Source organism: Scomber scombrus, unplaced genomic scaffold (genome assembly GCF_963691925.1).
Source record: "Scomber scombrus unplaced genomic scaffold, fScoSco1.1 SCAFFOLD_216, whole genome shotgun sequence".
Classification (NCBI taxonomy): domain Eukaryota; kingdom Metazoa; phylum Chordata; class Actinopteri; order Scombriformes; family Scombridae; genus Scomber; species Scomber scombrus.
Window position 1 is genome coordinate 23,543 of NW_026910449.1, and position 23,343 is coordinate 46,885.

The 23,343-nt window shown below is 44.2% G+C and overlaps 2 protein-coding genes across 2 annotated transcripts in view; one reads left to right on the top strand and one right to left on the bottom strand.

Moving 5' to 3' along the window:
* Positions 1–1,000: 1,000 nt before the first annotated feature.
* Positions 1,001–23,343, bottom strand: part of LOC133977031 (HEAT repeat-containing protein 5A-like) — a 28,122-nt gene continuing 5,779 nt past the window's right edge. Inside the window, 22 exon segments of the mRNA XM_062415174.1 lie at positions 1,001–1,205; positions 1,208–1,247; positions 1,249–1,355; positions 1,831–1,854; positions 1,857–1,926; positions 1,929–1,964; positions 1,967–2,029; positions 2,334–2,493; positions 4,286–4,431; positions 4,433–4,477; positions 4,921–5,026; positions 5,374–5,537; positions 5,615–5,784; positions 15,901–16,010; positions 16,669–16,768; positions 17,471–17,623; positions 18,038–18,149; positions 19,525–19,775; positions 20,169–20,324; positions 20,739–20,988; positions 21,342–21,505; positions 22,605–22,776. Coding sequence (XP_062271158.1) covers positions 1,141–1,205; positions 1,208–1,247; positions 1,249–1,355; positions 1,831–1,854; positions 1,857–1,926; positions 1,929–1,964; positions 1,967–2,029; positions 2,334–2,493; positions 4,286–4,431; positions 4,433–4,477; positions 4,921–5,026; positions 5,374–5,537; positions 5,615–5,784; positions 15,901–16,010; positions 16,669–16,768; positions 17,471–17,623; positions 18,038–18,149; positions 19,525–19,775; positions 20,169–20,324; positions 20,739–20,988; positions 21,342–21,505; positions 22,605–22,776 — 2,664 coding nt within the window. The 3' untranslated portion in view covers positions 1,001–1,140.
* Positions 9,882–14,878, top strand: LOC133977033 (tripartite motif-containing protein 16-like). The gene is made up of 2 exons (XM_062415176.1): positions 9,882–11,364; positions 14,502–14,878. The coding sequence occupies exons 1-2, from the start codon at positions 9,882–9,884 to the stop codon at positions 14,678–14,680; spliced, it is 1,662 nt and encodes a 553-aa protein (XP_062271160.1). The 3' UTR covers positions 14,681–14,878.

Consider the following 23,343-nt stretch of genomic DNA (forward strand, 5'->3'; position numbering starts at 1 on the left):
GGGTCAAAAACACACCACTACACAGCGGTGAGTTAGTCAGGTGGGTTCAGGTGGGTTCAGGCTAGTTATTTAAGGTAGTTATTCAGGTGGACTCAGGGTAGTTATTCAGGTAGTTATTAAAGGTAGTTATTTAGGTGTATTCAGGTAGTTATTTAAGGTAGTTATTTAAGGTGTATTCAGGTAGTTATTTAAGGTAGTTTATTTAAGGTGTGTATTCAGGTGTATTCAGGGTAGTTATCCAGGTAGTTATTAAAGGTAGTTGATTAAGGTAGTTATTTAAGGTAGTTATTAAAGGTAGTTATTTAAGGTGTATTCAGGTGTTATTCAGGTAGTTATTCAAGGTAGTTATCCAGGTAGTTATTAAAGGTAGTTATTTAAGGTAGTTATTTAAGGTAGTTAGTCAGGTGGGTTCAGGTAGTTATTTAAGGTAGTTATTCAGGTGTATTCATGTAGTTATTTAAGTTAGTTATTCAGGTGTATTCATGTAGTTATTTAAGGTAGTTATTCAGGTGTATTCAGGTATGTTCAGGTGTATTCAGGTAGTTATTTAAGGTAGTTATTCAGGTGTATTCAGGTAGTTATTCAGGTGTATCCAGGGTAGTTATTTAAGGTAGTTATTCTGGCTGTATTGAGGTGTATTGAGGTGTATTCAGGTGGGTTCAGGTAGTTATGCAGGTAGTTATTTAAGGTAGTTGTTCAGGTGTATTCAGATGTATTCAGGTAGTTATTCAGGTGTGTTCAGGTGTATTCAGGTGTATTGAGGTGTATTCAGGTGGGTTCAGGTAGTTATTCAGGTGTATGCAGGTAGTTTTTTAGGTGTATTCAGGCAGCTATTTAAAGTGGTTATTATTTCAGGTAGTTATTCAGGTGTGTTCAGGTAGTTATTTAAGGTAGTTACTTAAGGTAGGTATTTGGGTGTATTCAGGTAGTTATTCAGGTGTATTCAGGTGTGTTCAGGTGTGTTCAGGTGTATTCAGGTAGTATTCAGGTGTATTCAGGTGTATTCAGGTGTGTTCAGGTTGTTATTCAGGTGTATTCAGGTGTGTTCAGGTGTATTCAGGTGTGTTCAGGTGTATTCAGGTAGTTATTCAGGTGTGTTCAGGTGTATTCAGGTGTATTCAGGTAGTTATTCAGGTGTGTTCAGGTGTACTCAGGTGTATCCAGGTGTGGTTCAGGTGTACTCACACAGAGCGCAGGTACGAGGCCGCCAGGTTGACGTGTGGCGGTGAGAACATGTGTAGCTGCTGGCAGACAGGAAATAGCTCTGGCCTGAACCAGACAGTCCGGACCGTCCCGCATCACCTCACAACCCACCAGACAGCTGGAGCGCAGAGCGGACAGCGCCGCGCCGTCACCTGGCAGACGAAGTACAGGTACCAACATGTGACTGTTGTACTAATATATTATATATTATATATTATGAGACATATAATAATGTAAAAGCAGGATTTTACTGTTGTAGTGGATTGAAGCTCATTTATAAAGGACTGTAATTGATGATTAGTTTTTACTTTAATTAATAAGCTGATTGGTTGGTTTATGTAAAATAATCAGAAAATAATGATAATAATAATAAATGACATAAACTGAACAAATATAATTACACTCAGATCAAATTAAACGCTTTAACTTCAATTTTTTTAGCCCCTGAATATCAGAAACATCATGTCCTCAGCTGTTTAAAAGTAGAGCAACAAGGAAGACAAGTAGATCCTTTATTTCCAGGTCAGACCGAGCAGGTGAAGCTCTGCTCTGACTTCAGGCTTCTGTTTATAACTACACGCTCATTGTGTCTCTGTCATCCCTGTCCTGAGGTGTGACTGGTCGTACCCTGCAGGTCGGGGCCCAGGCAGTGATGAGAGCATGCAGGCAGCGGCCCAGGCTGTGATGCACCTCAGGGTGAGTAGGCGACGCCGACAGGCAGCAGACCGCAGCACCAGAGTGAAGGACGGCCTCAGTCGAGCCCCGAGAGCCGATAGAGACCACCGGACAGGTCGACTACTAGAGAGAGACTGTGGAGAGACCAGGTCTGTATACACACACACACACACACACACACACACACACACACACACACACACACACACACACACACACACACACACACACACAGAGACAGAAAGACAGACAGACAGACACACACACACACACACACACACACACACACAGAGACAGACAGACAGACAGGACAGACACAACACACACACACACACACACACACAGTCAGGTTTAGTCGAGATGTCACTTCTTGGTCAAAGCTCCTTTAAGAACAGAATGAGTGGGGGGGGGGGGGTTAGGGTTAGGGTTGTGGGGGGGGGGGGGGTCTGGTGTACCTGGACCTCAGGTGAGGTGCTGTCCTGGCTCAGAGTGAACAGGACTCCCAGACAGGTGGACAGGTGCTGAGGTGAGCTGATGCCTCCAGTGTAGCGATGCAGCGCTCCGAGAGCCAGAGTGTAGCCGCTGCGAGAGGCTGCGTCCCTCGCTGTCTTCAGCCTGAAACACGATCAATACTGTTACTGATCAATACTGTTACTGATCAATACTGTTACTGATCAACACTGTTACTGATGAACACTGTTACTGATCAACACTGTTACTGATCAACACTGTTAATGATCAATAATGTTACTGATCAATACTGTTACTGATCAATAATGTTACTGATCAATACTGTTACTGATCAACACTGTTACTGATCAACACTGTTACTGATCAACACTGTTACTGATCAATACTGTTACTGATCAATAATGTTACTGATCAATACTGTTACTGATCAACACTGTTACTGATCAACAATGTTAATGATCAATACTGTTACTGATCAACACTGTTAATGATCAACACTGTTACTGATCAACACTGTTTACTGATCAATAAGGTTACTGAATCAACACTGTTACTGATCAACACTGTTACTGATCAATACTGTTACTGATCAACACTGTTACTGATCAACACTGTTACTGATCAACACTGCTACTGATCAATACTGTTACTGATCAATAAGGTTACTGATCAATACTGTTACTGATCAACACTGTTACTGATCAACACTGTTACTGATCAATACTGTTACTGGATCAACACTGTTACTGATCAACACTGTTACTGATCAATAAGGTTACTGATCAACACTGTTACTGATCAATAAGGTTACTGATCAATACTGTTACTGATCAATACTGTTAATGATCAACACTGTTACTGATCAACACTGTTACTGATCAACACTGTTATTGATCAATAATGTTACTGATCAACACTGTTACTGATCACACTGTTACTGATCAACACTGTTACTGATCAATACTGTCAATGATCAACACTGTTACTGATCAACACTGTTAATGATCAATACTGTTAATGATCAATATGTTACTGATCAACACTGGTTACTGATCAACACTGTTACTGATCAATACTGTCAATGATCAATACTGTCAATGATCAATAATGTTACTGATCAACACTGTTACTGATCAATACTGTTACTGATCAATACTGTTACTGATCAACACTGTTACTGATCAACACTGTTACTGATCAATACTGTTAATGATCAACACTGTTACCGATCAATACTGTTTACTGATCAATACTGTTACTGATCAACACTGTTACTGGTCAATACTGTCAATGATCAACAGAAGAAGCATGAGTACTACGGGTGTGATGATACACTCAGTGTGGCGAGCTCCGGTCCTCTGAAATGAGGCCAACGCGGGAAGTAACTTAAAACTGCATTCTATCAAAAGGCCACCAGGGGGCGACCGTTTTGGTGCCAAAAGGACTTCCGTCTCTATACAAGTCAATGGAGAATTCACCAACTTCTCACTTGATTTCTAACCTCAGTAAAACGTTTTCAAAATGTGTTTATGGTCTCAATCGCTAGTTTAAAGCCTTCTTCAATGCAGTATGATGTTCATTTGGGACATTTTGGCCTCCCTGATTTTATATGTGACGATAAAGCAGGGTATGCATTAGGGCGTGGCTACGTGGTGATTGACAGGTTGATTGGTTCACAGGTTCAGGAGGGCGCCTCATGCTCCTCCTGATGCCCATATAAGTAGAATCCATGTTTTTATTTTTCCCAGCATGCACCTGAAATGTTCAAGATGGCGCTGCTCAGATCCGATACTACTGGCCTCCGAGCAGCAGTCCACAAACCAATGGGTGACGTCACGGATGTTACGTCCATTATATATACAGTCTATGGTCTCGTCACACCTCTACTAATCTAGTGTGGTGTTAGAGTCTGATGCTCGGTGCTGTTGGGTCTCACCTGTCGAAGCAGAGCAGGGACACGGACACGGTGAAGCCAGCGTCTCCCACCAGCTGCACCAGCCGAGCCAGGCCTTCAGCAGCTAGGCAGCGCAGCAGAGGACTGATGCTCTCAAGCGCCCCCGACAGGAGGGACAACACCGGGGGGACGCATCTCATCCGGGCCCAGAGACCCCCGAACGCTCCCCTGCTGCTGAGGACGACGACAGATAGAGTCACACAGTGTTTTAAATCCTCATTAACCATCAATCTATTAAACAATCTGTTAAACTTTGTCTTATCAAATCTTTAATCAACAATCTCTTAAATGACTCTCTAAAACTACAGCAGCTCAGAAACTTACCTGTAATTGTATATAAATGCTGATATATAAATTGACAACTGACATTAAATTAAAACAGTTCAATTTTACTTGTTACTGACTTTATCTTACCACATTTAGAGGAGATTGAATTGTTTGTAAGTAGTCTGAGAGAGAAGACAAGATCATTTCTTTTCTTCTTCGAATAAAAATTACTCACAAAAATACAGGACAAGACAAATACAAGAAAAATACAAGACAGCACCTTACATACAGTAATAAACTACAGCCATAAAGTAAGTTATTATATCTATATGCATCTGAAGCTGTAGTACCTTGAGCAGACTGCAGAGGGCAGCGCAGATGTGAGTCTGGACGGTTTGCTGGCGTTGACCCTTCAGCTGATTCACCGTCTCTACAAACTGCTCCAGTATCCTCACTCTGACAAACACAGGCACACAGGAAGAGAGATTTATATTATTACAAGACAGTTATGATTTAAAATGCACCGTTAGCTTTCAACTTTTAAACTTTAAAAAGTGTTTAAACATCTGATATATCCTCAAGTTTACTGTAGCATGAAAAACTAACAGCTCAGATTAATGAGCACTTATTTATCACTGAACCTTAAAGTTTAAAGTTAGTTTATTGTTGATTTTATTTTATTAAAAAGACAAAGAACCAAGCTAAGTGTCTGTGTTTGATTGAAGACAAAATAGAAAAAGAAAGAAGCTCTAAACAACACTAGTTCACGTCTGTTTAAGCTGTGCTGGCAGCAGGTGAGTTACCTCTGAGCGGAGATGATGTGGGGGAAGAGCGCTCCGAAGAGTTGGACTGCGGCGGCGGTCAGGGCGACGGGAGGAGGAAGAGGAGCGGGAGCTTCCTCAGTCCTCTCACACAGACTGAAGGGGTCGTTGTCCAGAGAGCCTCCTCCCACACTGCTGCCGTGGAGCTGAAATCAAACACGCCCACCGGTCAAACCCTTCAGTCCTGTTCATCAGTCAGAGAGAGTTCAGAGACACGCTTCACCTGTTCCTCGATGTATCTCTGGTCGGTGTCGTGGAGGGCGGGGCCGACCAGCTGCAGGTCGTCATGGTGACAGAAAGTGGGCAGCAGGGTCAACTCTGAACACGCCTGGTTCAGGTTGTCCTGACCCGACAGATCAGACACCAGCTGGTTCATCACCAAACCAAAACTCTCTGAGAGACGGAAGAAAACACGCTTAATAAACACCTGATGAAACGAATATCATCGTGTGACACGAAAATACCACGAAATAAACAAGTTAGAGAGAAAGACACGTAGCTGTATATAAAGTAGTGTAAACTAGCTAACTGTATATAAAGTAGTGTAAACTAGCTCCACCTCTAGCAGCTACAACAGTAACATGCTCTCACTCTAAGACTGATGCTTCACTATTAATAATCTAATGATGTCATGTCATCATGTCATCTTCTTGCCGCTTTATTCAGGGTCGGGTCGCGGTGGCAGCAGCCTAAGCAGGGAAGCCCAGACTTCCCTCTCCCCAGCCACTTCGTCCAGCTCTTCCCGGGGAATCCTGAGGCGTTGCCAGACCAGCCAAGAGACATAGTCTCTCCAGCGTGTCCTGGGTCTACCCCGGGGTCTCCTACCGGTGGGACGTGCCCTGAACACCTCAGCAGGGAGGTGTCCGGGAGGCATCCTAACTAGATGCCCGATCCACCTCATCTGGCTCCTCTCAGCACGGAGGAGTAGCGGGTCTACTCCGAGCTCCTCCCGGATGACCGAGCTTTTCACCCTATCTCTAAGGGAGAGCCCAGCCACCCTACGGAGGAAGCTCATTTCGGCCGCTTGTACCCGTTCTTTCGGTGACTACCCAAAGCTCATGACCATAGTTGAGGGTAGGAACAAAGATCGACTGGTAAATCGAGAGCTTTGCCTTTCGGCTCAGCTCCCTTCTTCACCACGACGTATCTGTGCAGAGTCCGTATTACTGTGGACGCCGCGCCGATCCGCCGTCGATCTCCCACTCCATCCTTCCCTCACTCATGAACAAGACCGCAATGTACTTGAACTCCTCCACTTTGGGCAGGATCTCATCCCCGACCCGGAGAGTGCACTCCACCCTTTTCCAGCTGAGAACCATGGACTCGGATTTGGAGGTGCTGATTTTCATCCCGGCCGCTTCGCACTCGGCGGCGAACCGATCCAGTGAGAGTTGGAGGTCACGGTCCGATGAAGCCAACAGGACCACATCATCTGCAAAAAGCAGTGACCCAATCCTGAGGTCACCAAACCGGACTCCCTCAACGCCCTGGCTGCACCTAGAAATCCTGTCCATAAAATCTATGAACAGGATCGGTGACCAAGGGCAGCCCTGGCGGAGTCCAACCCTCACTGGAAACGAGTCCAACTTACTACCGGCAATGCGAACCAAGCTCTGACACTGGTCGTACAGGGAACAGACGGCCCATATCAGGGGGTCCGATACCACATACTCCCGGAGAACCCCCCACAGGACTCCCCGAGGGACACGGTCGAATGCCTTCTCCAAGTCCACAAAACACATGTGGACTGGTTGGGCAAACTCCCATGCACCCTCAAGGAGCCTGCAGGGGGTGTACAGCTGGTCCACAGTTCCACGACCTGGACGAAAACCACATTGCTCCTCCTGAATCCGAGGTTCGACTATCCGACGGACCCTCCTCTCCAGTACCCCCGAATAGACCTTACCAGGGAGGCTGAGGAGTGTGATCCCCCTGTAGTTGGAACACACCCTCCGGTCCCCCTTCTTAAAAAGAGGGACCACCACCCCAGTCTGCCAATCCAGAGGCACTGCCCCCGTTGTCCACGCGATGCTGCAGAGTCGTGTCAACCATGACAGCCCCACAACATCCACTCCGGTCGGATCTCATCCACACCCGCGGCCCTGCCACTGAGGAGCTTTTTAACCACCTCGGCGACCTCAGCCCCAGAGATAGGAGAGCTCACACCCGGGTCCCCAAGCCCTGCTTCCTTCCCGGAAGGCATGTTGGTGGGATTGAGGAGGTCTTCGAACTATTCTTTCCACCGATCCACAACGTCCCGAGTCGAAGTAGGCAGTTCACCGTCCCCACCATACACAGTGTTGACGGTGCACTGCTTCCCCCTCCTGAGATGCCGGATGGTGGTCCAGAACCTCTTCGAAGCCGTCCGGAAGTCGTTCTCCATGGCCTCACCGAACTCCTCCCATGTCCGGGTTTTTGCCTCAGGGACCGCAGCAGCTGCACTCCGCTTGGCCTGTCGGTACCTTCCTGCTGCCTCCGGAGTCCCACAGACCAAAAAGGCCCTATAGGACTCCTTCTTCAGCTTGAAAGCATCCCTCACCGCCGGTGTCCACCAGAGGGTTCGAGTATTGCCGCCACGACAGGCACGGACCACCTTGCGGCCACAAGACCGGTCAGCCGCCTTGACAAAGGAGGCACGGAACATGGCCCACTTGGACTTAATGTCCCTCGCCTCCCCCGGTACATGGTCAAAGCTCTCCCGGAGTTGGGAGTTGAAGCTCTCTCTGACAGGAGACTCTGCCAGACGTTCCCAGCAGACCCTCACAATATGTTTGGGTCTGCCAGGTCTGACCGGTATCCTCCCCCACCATCGGAGCCAACTCACCACCAGGTGGTGATCAGTTGACAGCTCCGGCCCTCTCTTCACCCGAGTGTCCAAGACATGCCGCCGCAAGTCCAACGACACGACTACAAAGTCAATCATCGAACTGCGGCCTAAGGTGTCCTGGTGCCAAGTGCACATGTGGACACCCTTATACTTGAACATGGTGTTCGTTATGGACAATCTGTGATGAGCACAGAAGTCCAATAACAAAACACCACTCGGGTTCAGAGCGGGGGGGCCGTTCCTCCCAACCACAACCCTCCAGGTCTAACTGTTGTTGCCAACGTGACCGTTGAATTCCCCCAGCAGGACGAGGGAATCCCCAGAGGAAGCACTCTCCAGCACCCCCTCTAAGGAGTCCAAATAGGGTGAATACTCTGAACTGCTGTTTGGACCATAGGCACAAACAACAGTCAGTATCCGTCCCCCCACCCGAAGGCGGAGGGAGGCTACCCTCTCGTCCACCGGGGTAAACTCCAACATACAGGCACCAAGCCGGGGGGCAATAAGTATTGCCACCCCTGCCCGGTGCCTTTCACCAGTGGCAACTCCAGAGTGGAAGAGAGTCCACCACCTCTTAAGAACACTGGTTCCGGAGCCCTTGCTATGCGTCGAGGTGAGGCCGACTATATCTAGCCGGAACTTCTCAACCTCGTGCACCAGCTAAGGCTCCTTCCCCACCAGAGAGGTGATATTCCACGTACCTAGAGCTAGCTTCTGCAGCCGAGGGTCGGACCGCCAAGGTCCCCGCTTTTGGCTGCCACCCAGCTCACATTACACCCGACCCCTCTGGCCCCTCTTACGGGTGGTGAGCCCACGGGAAGGGGGTCCCATGTTGCCTCTTCGGGCTGTGCCCGTCCGGGCCCCATGGGCGCAGGCCTGGCCACCAGGAGCTCGCCATCGAGCCCCAGCCCCGGGCCTGGCTCCAGGTGGGGGCCCCGGTGACCCGCGTCCGGGCAGGGGAATCGAAGAACAATTTATTGTACTCATCATCTAATGATGTGATAAATAATAATATGTCAGTCAGAGGGACCCAAGGTCCCCGCTTTCGGCTGCCACCCAGCTCACATTACACCCGACCCCTCTGGCCCCTCTTACGGGTGGTGAGCCCACGGGAAGGGGGTCCCATGTTGCCTCTTCGGGCTGTGCCCGGCCGGGCCCCATGGGCGCAGGCCTGGCCACCAGGAGCTCGCCATCGAGCCCCAGCCCCGGGCCTGGCTCCAGGTGGGGGCCCCGGTGACCCGCGTCCGGGCAGGGGAATCGAAGAACCATTTATTGTACTCATCATCTAATGATGTCATATATAATAATATATCAGTCAGAGGGACCAAACCACTACTTTTACTGTAATACTGCATACTACACCACTCATAATACTGCAGTACTTTTACTGTAATACTGCATACTACATCACTCATAATACTGCAGTACTTTTACTGTAATACTGCATACTACATCGCTCATAATACTGGAGTACTTTTACTGTACACAACAAGCTCAACTCTGGGATCAGATTTCATTGTTTCCTCCCCTCAGATCTACAGTTTGTAGATGGGTGTAACCAACATGTGACGCAGCTCAGAGCTGTCAGGCTGCATTCCGCAGAAACCCAGAAGTTTAGTAACAGGAAGTGAAACTCAGACAGTCGTTGCCTCTGAGAGCTGAAATGGCGCAGAAAGATCAACTGGACCGAGAATCAATCAGCTGTGTGATCTGTCAGGATCTACTGAATGATCCGGTGACTACTACCTGTGGACACAGCTACTGTATGAGCTGTATTGAAGGATTCTGGGATGGAGAGGATCAGATTAAGATCTACAGCTGCCCTCAGTGCAGAGAGGCCTTCACACCGAGGCCTGTCCTGAAGAAAAACACCATGTTAGCAGCTTTAGTGGAGCAGCTGAAGAAGACTGGACTCCAAGCTGCTCCTGCTGATCACTGCTATGCTGGACCTGAAGATGTGGCCTGTGATGTCTGCACTGGGAGGAAGCTGAAAGCCTTCAAGTCCTGTCTGACGTGTTCAGCCTCTTACTGTGAGAATCACCTCCAGTCTCACTTTGAATCAACCAAATTAAAGAAACACAAGCTGGTGGAGCCCTCGGAGAAGCTCCAGGAGAACATCTGCTCTCGTCATGATAAGGTGATGGAGATATTCTGCCGTACAGAAAAGAAGTGTATCTGTTATCTGTGCACTATGGATGAACATAAAGGCCACGACACAGTCTCAGCTGCAGCAGAAAGGACTGAGAGGCAGAGAGAGCTCAAGGTGAGTCGACTAAACATCCAGCAGAGAATCCAGGACAGAGAGAAAGATGTGAAGCTGCTTCAACAGGAGGTGGAGGCCGTTAGTCTCTCTGCTGATAAAGCAGTGAAGGACAGTGAGAAGATCTTCACTCAGCTGATCCGTCTCCTCCAGGAAAGAAGCTCTGATGTGAAGCAGCAGATCAGATCCCAGCAGGAAACTGAAGTGAGACGAGTCAAAGAGCTTCAGGAGAAGCTGCAGCAGGAGATCACTGAGCTGAAGAGGAAAGACGCTGAACTGAAGCAGCTCTCACACACAGAGGATCACAACCAGTTTCTACACAACTACCCCTCAGTGTCACAACTCAGTGAACCTACAGACTCATCCAGCATCAATATCTGTCCTCTGAGATACTTTGAGGATGTGACAGCAGCTGTGTCAAAGCTCAGAGATAAACTACAGGACATCCTGAGGGAGGAATGGACAAACATCTCACGGTCAGTAATTGAAGTGGACGTTTTACTGCCACAACCAGAGCCAAGGACCAGAGATGAGTTCTTAAAATATTCATGTGGAATCACTCTGGATCCAAAAACAGCAAACACACATCTGTTATTATCTGACGGGAACAGAAAAGTGGAATATACGAAACAACAACAGTCTTATTCTAGTCACACAGACAGATTCACTGTTCATCGTCAGGTCCTGAGTAGAGAGAGTCTGACTGGACGTTGTTACTGGGAGGTGGAGTGGAGAGGAGGAGGAGTTAATGTAGCAGTCGCATACAAGAATATCAGCAGAGCAGGACGTGAATCTCTATTTGGACGTAATGACAAATCTTGGTCTTTAGATTGTGACACTGACAGTTATGTATTTTGGTTGAACAGCGTTCAAACTCCCGTCTCAGGTCCTGGTCCCTCCAGAGTCGGAGTGTACCTGGATCACAGAGCAGGTATTCTGTCCTTCTACAGCGTCTCTAAAACCATGACTCTCCTCCACAGAGTCCAGACCACATTCACTCAGCCTCTCTATGCTGGACTTAGGGTTTATGGTTTTGGATCCACAGTTGAGTTGTGTTAAGTGAAATAGACAGAAGTCATTTCAGACTTCATGTGTCAGATGTTGTAATTCTTCATGTTTTTGTCTCCATGTTTCTGAGCTGCTCAGAGATAAGCTGGCATGCTAATAATATATTCAACACTTTATTAACTTTATGTATGTGTTGTTGATATTATCAGTTTCTTTGAATGTGACTTTTTCCTGTGTGGTTTTATCCATGGAGGCTCTCACTGCTCATCACCATGTTTTTAACCTTCACTGACATTTCTTCAGATGAAAATGTGAACTTCTCTTTGTTCTAAATGTTAGTTTCATGTTTGTATTGATGTATTTGTGTCTGTTGTTTCTTAAACAGAGAAAACAGCAGAACTTCCTCCATCACAGATATTTTGTTCTCATCACTTTGTAAATTCATGAAGAAATGTTCAATCAAACTGTAATGATCATGCTAATAATCATTAATGATGTTCTTGTACATAGCTGACATTCTGGGTTAAACTAACTGACTGTGTGGATGAAGTCAATCTGAACATGAAATCATTGATCACACTTTACTGATTGGATGTGTGAACAATCTGAAGCTTTAATGATCAATAAACATGATTTTTATCAACAGTGATCAAAGTGTTTTCTTCTCATTCAAAGCTTGTGGAGAAATGTGAAACTACAATGAGAGTTTATTAAAGACAGTTTTCCTCCTGAAACACCACAAAGTTCACATAATAATACTGCAGTACTTTTACTGTAATACTGCATACTACATCACTCATAATACTGCAGTACTTTTACTGTAATACTTTAACTACATCGCTCATAATACTGCAGTACTTTTACTGTAATACTTTAACTACATCACTCATTATACTGCAGTACTTTTACTGTAATACTGCATACTACATCACTCATAATACTGCAGTACTTTTACTGTAATACTGCATACTACATCACTCATAATAATGCAGTACTTTTACTGTAATACTGCATACTACATCGCTCATAATACTGCAGTACTTTTACTGTAATAGAGTACTTTTACTGCAGTATAATATCTGAGTACTTCTTCCAGTACTGCTGCTGACAGTTTCGACAGAGGATCATGTGACTGTCAAAGTCGACATTTATCAGCAGAGTTTCTGGATAAGATGAACTTTGATTTTTTATTTGCTTGTATTTCAAACACAAACAACATGATTCAAATATGAAATGTGTTGCAGTGAAGTTAAATGTTGAGCAGCTTTTAACTGAGACTTCACTGTAAATGAGGAAACACAGTTTGAATCCACAGTGCGGCTCCTCGTCCTGATAACCGTCCCTGTTCTTTACACACAACAAGCTCCACTCTGGATCAGAGTTCATTGTTTCCTCCCCTCAGATCTACAGTTTGTAGATGGGTGTAACCAACATGTGACGCAGCACAGAGCTGGCAGGCTGCATTCAGCAGAATCACGGAAGTTTAGTATCAGGAAGTGAAGCTCAGACAGTCGTTGCCTCTGAGAGCTGAAATGGCGCAGAAAGATCAGCTGGACCGAGAAACCTTCTCTTGTGTGATCTGTCTGGATCTACTGAAGGATCCGGTTACTACTACCTGTGGACACAGCTACTGTATGACCTGTATTAAAGGAGTCTGGGATGGAGAGGATCAGATGAGGATCTACAGCTGCCCTCAGTGCAGAGAGGCCTTCACACCGAGGCCTGTCCTGAAGAAAAACACCATGTTAGCAGCTTTAGTGGAGCAGCTGAAGAAGACTGGACTCCAAGCTGCTCCTGCTGATCAGTGCTATGCTGGACCTGAAGATGTGGCCTGTGATGTCTGCACTGGGAGGGAGCTGAAAGCCTTCAAGTCCTGTCTGACGTGTTCAGCCTCTTACTGTGAGAATCACCTCCAGCCTCACTTTGAATCAACCAAATTAAAGAAACACAAGCTGGTGGAACCCTCAGAGAAGCTCCAGGAGAACATCTGCTCTCGTCATGATGAGGTGATGAAGATATTCTGCCGTACAGATAAGAAGTGTGTCTGTTATCTGTGCGCTATGGAGGATCATAAAGGCCACGACACAGTCCCAGCTGCAGCAGAAAGGACTGAGAGGCAGAGAGAGCTCGAGGTGAGTCGACTAAACATCCAGCAGAGAATCCAGGACAGAGAGAAAGATGTGAAGCTGCTTCAACAGGAGGGTGAGGCCGTCAGTCTCTCTGCTGATAAAGCAGTGGAGGACAGTGAGAAGATCTTCACTCAGCTGATCAGTCTCCTCCAGAAAAGAAGCTCTGATGTGATGCAGCAGATCAGATCCCAGCAGGAAACTGAAGTGAGTCGAGTCAAAGAGCTTCAGGAGAAGCTGCAGCAGGAGATCACTGAGCTGAAGAGGAAAGACGCTGAACTGAAGCAGCTCTCACACACAGAGGATCACAACCAGTTTCTACACAACTACCCCTCAGTGTCACAACTCAGTGAACCTACAGACTCATCCAGCATCAATATCCGTCCTCTGAGATACTTTGAGGATGTGACAGCAGCTGTGTCAGAGCTCAGAGATAAACTACAGGACATCCTGAGGGACGAATGGACAAACATCTCACTGACAGGGACTGAAGTGGTTTTACTGTCAGAACCAGAACCCAAGACCAGAGCTGAGTTCTTAAAATATTCACGTGAACTCACTCTGGATCCAAACACAGCACACACACAGCTGTTATTATCTAAAGGGAACAGAAAAGTAAAATGGACGTTACAACCACAGTCTTATTCTAGTCACACAGACAGATTCACTGATCATTGTCAGGTCCTGAGTAGAGAGAGTCTGACTGGTAGTTGTTACTGGGAGGTGGAGAGGAGAGGATGGTTAGGAGTTAATGTAGCAGTCGCATACAAGAATATCAGCAGAGCAGGAAGTGAATCTGTATTTGGACGTAATGACAAATCTTGGTCTTTATATTTTAACAGTAACAGGTATGAACTTTGGTTCAACAACATTAAAACTCCCGTCTCAGGTCCTCGTTCCTCCAGAGTCGGAGTGTACCTGGATCACAGAGCAGGTATTCTGTCCTTTTACAGAGTCTCTAAAACCATGACTCTCCTCCACAGAGTCCAGACCACATTCACTCAGCCTCTCTATGCTGGACTTTATGTTTATGATGGAGACACAGCTGAGTTGTGTCAAGTGAAATAGACAGAAGTCATTTCAGACTTCATGTGTCAGATGTTGTAATTCTTCATGTTTTTGTCTCCATGTTTCTGAGCTGCTCAGAGATCAGCTGGCACGCTAATAGTGATATTCAACACTTTATTAACTTTATGTATGTGTTGTTGATATTATCAGTTTCTTTGAATGTGACTTTTTCCTGTCTGTTTTTATCCATGGAGGCTCTCACTGCTCATCACCATGTTTTTAACCTTCACTGACATTTCTTCAGATGAAAATGTGAACTTCTCTTTGTTCTAAATGTTAGTTTCATGTTTGTATTGATGTATTTGTGTCTGTTGTTTCATCACAGATATTTTGTTCTCATCACTTTGTAAATTCATAAGGAAATGTTCCATCAAACTGTAATGATCATGATAATAATCATTAATGATGTTCTTGTACATAGCTGACATTCTGGGTTAAACTAACTGACTGTGTGGATGAAGTCAATCTGAACATGAAATCATTGATCACACTTTACTGATTGGATGTGTGAACAATCTGAAGCTTCAATAATCAATAAAGATGATTTTTATCAACAGTGATCAAAGTGTTTTCTTCTCATTCAAAGCTTGTGGAGAAAATGTGAAACTACAATGAGAGTTTATTAGAGTCAGTTTTCCTCCTGAAACACCACAAAGTTCACATAATAATACTGCAGTACTTTTACTGTAATACTGCATACTACATCACTCATAATACTGCAGTACTTTTACTGTAATACTGCATACTACTTCACTCATAATACTGCAGTACTTTACTGTAATACTGCATACTACATCGCTCATAATACTGCAGTACTTTTACTGTAATACTGCATACTACATCACTCATAATACTGCAGTACTTTTACTATAATACTGCATACTACATCACTCATAATACTGCAGTACTTTTACTATAATACTGCATACTACATCACTCATAATACTGCAGTACTTTTACTATAATACTGCATACTACATCACTATAATACTGCAGTACTTTTACTGTAATACTGCATACTACATCGCTCATAATACTGCAGTACTTTTACTTGTGATGGAGTATCATTGCATTATTGAATTGGTACTTTTACTGCAGTAAAGGATCTGAGTATTTGAAGAAGAGGAGGAAGTAACAATGATGTAAGACAGGAAATGAAAGAAGAAGCAGCAGAACGGAAGATGAAGACAAAGAGATGAAACAAACGACTGTGGTTTTACCTTGGTAGGTTTGAGGAGGAAGTTGAGCCAGCAGCTCGTAGACTCTCAGTCTGTAAACAACCGACCACAAACGCACTGAACTGCTGTAAGACCTGACGAGAGCCGGCAACCTGCAAACACACAAATAATACACACAATAACACACAATAATAGACAAATAACACACATGTAACACACCAGCAGAGAGGTTACAGTGGCAGGAACACAGACAAATAACAGGATCATAATAATAATCATTACTCTGTATTTTATTTAATTTCAAGGTGTTTTTCTATATTTTTCATAAAGTTAAAACTTCACTATGTTGGTCCATCTCTGAATATTTTCCACCCGGCCTGTACATATATAAATATATATAGTATGTAAGGTGCCAGGAGCTGATTTTTAAGGTATATACCTGCTGTTATTCTATGTAAATATTCTCATTTTATTCTATATTCCATAATATATATTCTGTATTCATGATCAACAGACCAACGTTTCCTTCTTTTCAGCCCACAAATATATAGATTAATGTTTAAAAAGACAGCGTTTTCTGAACAGCTGCTCAGTGTAGATTTTACCAAACAAGAGGACCTGATGCATTTGTTGGGGATTATTTAAACTGGCAGAAGAATCCACATTCAGTGCTCTGGTTAGTATTTCAGGCAGCTGGTCTAAAGCACTTCTTAGTAGATCAGTTCATGGTTGTCGTTGCTCTGAACAAAAATATAGAATAACACCAGATTTATGCTTTAAAAACAACCAAACAACCAATGAGGGACTGACTTGGTGAGCAGGGCCACAGCGCAGGCTAACGGTGTGAGCAGCCGGCTGATGACGTCATCGGTGACGAGCTCTCTGCAGTGCAGCAGCAGGTTCTTCATCGCTGCTCAGACACAAAACACAACCGCACTTTATTTTTGGCTCAGTGACTAATAAGTGTTGGTAAGATCATCAATTAAAAACTTTGTTAAACTAGATTTAAAAGCAGCATCAGGTTTGTTAAAATGTACATTTAGTATTTTTGTTGGTTTTATATCATTTGAAATGACATTTGCACCATTTTTTACCAAAAGTAAGACTGAATGCTCCTGAAAATGTCAAATGGTGTAACCACAAAAGAATGATAAATATTACATATTTTATCACCTACAGTGTGTTTAAGTGTTGAAGTGTTTATTTAATATAAAGTTATAATGTAAGATCATGCCAAACTAGTTGATATGGTGTTTTATTGAGAATTTACTGTTTTTAAGCAAGTTGAATTATTTGGTACAAAGTTTTTATGGTTACACCACTTAGACATTTTTACCATAATCCTCTAATATATTCTCTCTAAATGGATTAAAAGCAGAAATTTGATGCTGGGTCCACAAAAAAAGAATGTGTGCAAGTTACTCATTTTTTCTTTTCATATTTTCACATTTTAACCCTTTAAATTTAAACTAAACCACATGGACACAAAAACAACCCATTGACCCTCATCTGTTAACATCTGCTGTGCGTGTGTGTGTGTGTGTGTGTGTGTGTGTGTGTGTGTGTGTGTGTGTGTGTGTGTGTGTGTGTGTGTGTGTGTGTGTGTACTGACCGCAGAGCGCCCCAGCTCGCCCCTCCAGCGTAACCTGCCACGTGAAGTAGTCCCCTCGTCGCAGCTCCATCTCCTGCTCCCTGAGAGAGGCGGGAAACACACAGCGCCACAGGATGAGGAGACGGGAGAGATGATGCTCCACGACAGCTGGACCTGAACACACACACACACACACACACACACACACACAAACACAAACAGAGTTCCAGCAATTAACGACAACTTCATGACCGGTAAGGAATTAGACGGGACCTGCCACGGTACTCTTTACCAAAAAGTCAGCTGACGGTGAGGACAGATCCGCATTGGTTTTTAATCATATATAAAGCTTTATTACAGTTACTGCCTCGCTATATTTCATCAATTTTAACTCTGAAGTCGTCCTTGGAAGTTATTTAGAAAAGAGCGAGATCTTTAAAATAATATTTGCAGGTGACTGGATGAAGCCTCTGTCACTACTACACCGTGATGCAGCTGGATTCACTAGATCACAGGACGCTGATTGGTCCGAACTACTAGATCCTGATGTGATGTTGTGATGTCATGAATCCATCTGAGTTAACGTACCCAGAGTGATGAGAGAGGAGACGAGCAGCCAGCCGGCCTGAGTCCTCTGCAGAGAGATACGACTGTTCTGAGAGGCTGAACGCAGCAGATCTTCAGCCAGACTCAACACCACCTAAAAACACACACACACACACACACACACACACACACACACACAACCTTAATAGACATAGGTGTTGGGATTCATAAAATGTGACGTTGACAGGCGGGGTCTGCACAAAATTTAAACGGGGGGGCCGAGACCGGTGGCAATACCTGTCTCACTCCCCATTGACCCTAATGTAATCGTCTTTTTCTTTCAGAAGAATCTCACTCTGTCTTCACACTGAGCTTACGCGCTCATTTTAAAGAATATCTGAATAAAATAAACACTGTCAGAATCTGCCGGCTTCTGTGTCTCTCACGGTGTTTACGGTTTTTGGACAGGAGTTACGGTTTTCTCACAGTTTGCAATTGTTCGGGACCTTGTCAGGAGCCGAATTCTGGGGCATTTTGAGAATTCTTTCCAAGCAGATTCACACATCGCCGTAGCAACCGTAGGGCCTTAGCTGCCCTTAGCAACCTGTCGCTGGGCAGAAACTGAGCTACTTTTTTGTGATTGGCTAATTCCTGTCTATCTATTTTGCCAGTTAACTGAGCTAATTCAATTGAATGGAGTGATTAATTCATGTTTACTGTGGACACAATAAATAGTTTTATTGTATTGTATTGTAGTTGTATGATTTGTGGTGTATAAAAAGATTCAACATTTATCAATAGAAGATTAACAAAATGTAAATAATTATAATGAGTAATATAATTTCATACAACTAAGTAATTTAAAATAAAAAGTATAATAAAATCTACTCTCTTAATGATAAGATGTACTTAATAATTTCATAACAGTGATGTTAGACATGACTTAATTAGTTTAAATAAATATTATTTATGCTTAAATATGATTAACAATTACTTAATATTTCAAGGGATTTTAAGTTGAGAATAAAGTACATTCATAATGTACTGGTTTCAACCTGGTGCTCCATATGATCAATGCATTATTTACACAGTGCAGTTAGATGTTGTAGTAAGAAAAGTATTCACTAAGTTTCCTGTCTTGGCCTGATGCACTTAATGTGCCACATACATCTTCAAGGTAAAATTGAACTTAAATGTTGTGCATACACTAACAATACACAAGTGTGTCGTATTTGAGCCATTTCTGCAAACAGGGGGCGCTATAGTAACAATATAACAAGAAATATATAAATCATGTACTCATCCTGGCAGCAGCCCCGTGGCACTCAAAATTTCCCTGGAATTTTCTAGTGTGATGTTCAGATGTGAGCTCATACTGTGTGTCTCTGCTGCAGCTCAATAAAATCTGCTTCAACATTAAATGAGAACTCTGGATTTTGTCACATCTGGATTCATGTTTCCTGTTTCACCACCTATGAAATAAAAAGCCTAAAATAAATAAATAAAAACATCCACATGTATTTCCCCACCTTGCCCTTGGTGTGAGGTATTCCCAGCGGACAGTGCTGCACCGCGGCCACCAGGGCGGCGACAGCGGCTCCGTACCCGGCCACGGCTTCAGGGGAAGACTTGAGCGCCACCAGCCGCTCGGCGCAGCGGTCAAGCAGCGGCGAGCACTGGGACGGCATCGCCATGGCAACGCAGCGCAGACACCAGGCGGCGGCGAGCCGTGCCGAGGCGACGGGGTGGAGGAGGACGGAGATCACCGTGTCCAGTAGGGCTGCACACACACACACACACACACACACACACACACACACACACACACAAATACAATACAATAAAACAAAGGCAAATATGCAATTGACTCTAAATTAGACATTTAGTAAAGTTAAAATAACACTACTATAAAAGCCTGATTAACAAATCAAGTTTTCAGCTGTCGTGTGTCTGTACGGGAGGCGTTCAGGTGCAGTGGTGAGCGTAGGACACGTGCATGTTGGAATTGATCGAACGCCAAAACACGTAACTGTAGTGAGGCGCATAAATATGGATAAAGTGCACTTAAAGAGTAAATTAAGGCTTTAAGAAGTTGTTACAGAGAATAGACAGAACTGCTGCAATGTCTGTTTCAGTGTGTGTATGTGTGTGTGTGTGTGTGTGTGTGTCTGACCCGTGCTGCTGTCCGTCAGGAGGGGGGCGGCGGTGGATCCGAGTCCCTGGATGAGGCGTCCGAGCTCCAGCAGACAGCAGATCAACACGTGTTGACTAGCTGAGACGTCTGAGGAAGAAACTCTGGTCTCCATGTTCCCATCAGTCAGAGCTGCATCTACACACACACACACACACACACACACACACACACACACACACACACACACACACACACACACACACACACACACACACAGAGTTACACATATGTTTATTGTAACTTATTTTTTTAGACTTACTCATTGTACTGTACGCTGCTGGACCTGAGTACAAATTTAGTTTCATATGCAAAAATGTAAATGACAAATAAACTTGAATGAATTGAATGATGAATGAATATACACACACAGAGTTACACATATACACACATACACACACACATACACCGCTACATATAAAGTTACACACACATATACACACACACAGTTACACACAGTGACACACACACAGTTACACACACACACACACACAGTTACACAGACACACACATTATAACATTGAACTCTTCTTTTCTTCTGTCTATGCTCACCGATGGCTCGTTTCTGCGTTGCCACGGCGACACACAGCTGCTTGGCGGCGTTGGTCTGAGCCTTCTCGCCCAGCAGCGAGCCGAGCGTGCTCCTTAGGATGAAGGAGACGCAGCGGCGGGTCACCACAGCGTCAGCAGGAGTCTGAGTCGCTCTGCTGTGAGACGCCAACTCCATCAGGAGAGACAGGAAGGAGGAGAAGTTCACCTCCAACCAGGACGCACCGAGAGAGGAGACGAAGACCACACAGGCCTGAGGGGGAGGAGAGGAGGAGGAGCAAGAGGAAGAGGAGAGGAGGAGAGGAGGAGGAGGAGAAGGAGGGGGAAAGAGGAAGAGGAGGAGAAGAGGAGGAAGAGAAGGTCTTATTATCAGCTTGTCAGTCAGCTGGGAAGGACTTTAAACTATATTAACCTGAATGAAAGCTGCTGTATAAATAAAGTTTGATCGATTGATAATTAAACAATCAATAAATATTCATCTTAAAGAAGAAATTCTCTGATTCTTCTTAATTGTGAATATTTTCTGTCATTTTAAAGACCAAACAAGTAATCGATTAATCAATAAAACTGACAGATGAATAGATAATCAATAACGATGTGACCCACCTGAGTGACTCCTATTCGGACGTCCTTGCCGACGGAGCTCATCCCTTTCAGCATGTCTCCGCTGGCTCTCAGGAACCCCGCCCCGCCCCGCAGGAAGCCCCCCGACAACAAATCCATCACCTCCTCCAGAGAGCTGCGGCCCCGCCCGCTCGGCCGGGGGGCTGCTGGGGGGGGAAGAGAGATCCGTCAACAACCGATAACGTAATAACAACCGATTACGTAATAATAACCAATAATGTACTAATAACCGATAACGTAATAACAACCGATAACGTAATAATAACTGATAACATAATAACAACCAATAACGTAATAACAACCGATTACGTAATAATAACCAATAATGTACTAATAACCGATAACGTAATAACAACCGATAACGTAATAATAACTGATAACATAATAACAACCAATAACGTAATAACAACCGATTACGTAATAATAACCAATAATGTACTAATAACCGATAACGTAATAACAACCGATAACGTAATAATAAACGATAACGTAATAACAACCGATAATATAATAACAACCGATAACGAGATCCATCAACAACCGATAACGTAATAATTTTTCCAGTTTTAAATGTAATAAAGCTGATAAGGTAATAATAACCGATAATGCAATAACAACAAATAACGTAATAACAACCAATAACGTAATAACAACCGATAACGCAATAACAACGCTAACGTAATAATAACGATAACGTAATAATAACGATAATGTAATAACAACCGATAACGTAATAATAACGATAACGTAATAATAATGATAACGTAATAACAATCGATAACGTAATAATAACCGATTACGTAATAACAACCGATAACGTAATAACAACCGATAACGTAATAATAACGATAACGTAATAACAACCGATAACGTAATAATAACCGATAGCGTAATAACAGCCAATAATAATAACGATAACGTAATAACCGATAACTTAATAACAACCGATAGCATAATAATTTTGCCACTTTTAAATGTAATAAAACCTATAATGTAACAACTTCCCAATAATGTAATAACATTTCATCATTATTACATTAACCATTGTTATTATGTTATCTTAATGAATTAAATAAATGTTATTATTAATTACAGATAGACTCCACATATGTGAGTTTAGCATTGGGTTTGTGCTCTCAGGTGACTTTACTAAAACCAAAGAATAAAGGAGCAATCATTACTAATAAAATAAACTAATGAATAGCATCTCTATATGTCTCCTCCTCATCTCGTCTCTGACGGTACCGGCAGGATGTCGAGGCTCCACGGCGGCGGCCAGCAGCGTTCCCAGCAGTGTGGCCACCGACACTCTGACGTTGTAGTTGGATCCTTCGAAGGCTCTGAAGCAAAGCGTGGCGACGTTCTCCAGCTCGCTGCTCCACAGGAACGCCGCCTCCCTCTGAAGCTCCAGCAGACACTGACAGGAAGTCACACACACACACACACACACACACACACACACACACACACACACACACACACACACACACACACAGTTACCTTCTTTAACCCTCCTGTTGTCCTCAGGTCAAGGAAGGTCAGGAGGAAGGGAGGAAAGAAGGAAGGAAGGAAGGAAGGAAAGGAGTAAGGAGGGATGGAGGAAAAGAGGAAGGGAGGAAGGAGAGAAGGAAGGAAGGAAGGAAGGAAAGAAGGAACGAAGGAAGGAAGGAAAGGAGTAAGGAGGGAGGGAAGGAAGGCAAGAAGGAAGGAAAGGAGTAAGGAGGGATGGAGGAAAAGAGGAATGGAGGAAGGCGAGAAGGAAGGAAGGAAGAAGGAAGGAAGGAAGGAAGGAAGGAAGAAAGGAAGGGAGGAAGGAAAGGAGCAAGGAGGGATGGAGGAAAAGAGGAAGGGAGGAAGGAGAGAAGGAAGGAAGGAATGAGGAAGGAAGGAAAGAAGGAAGGAAGGAAGGAAGGAAGGAAGGAAGGAAGGAAGGAAGGAAGGAAGGAAGGAAGGAAGAAGGAAGTAAAGGAGTAAGGAGAGATGA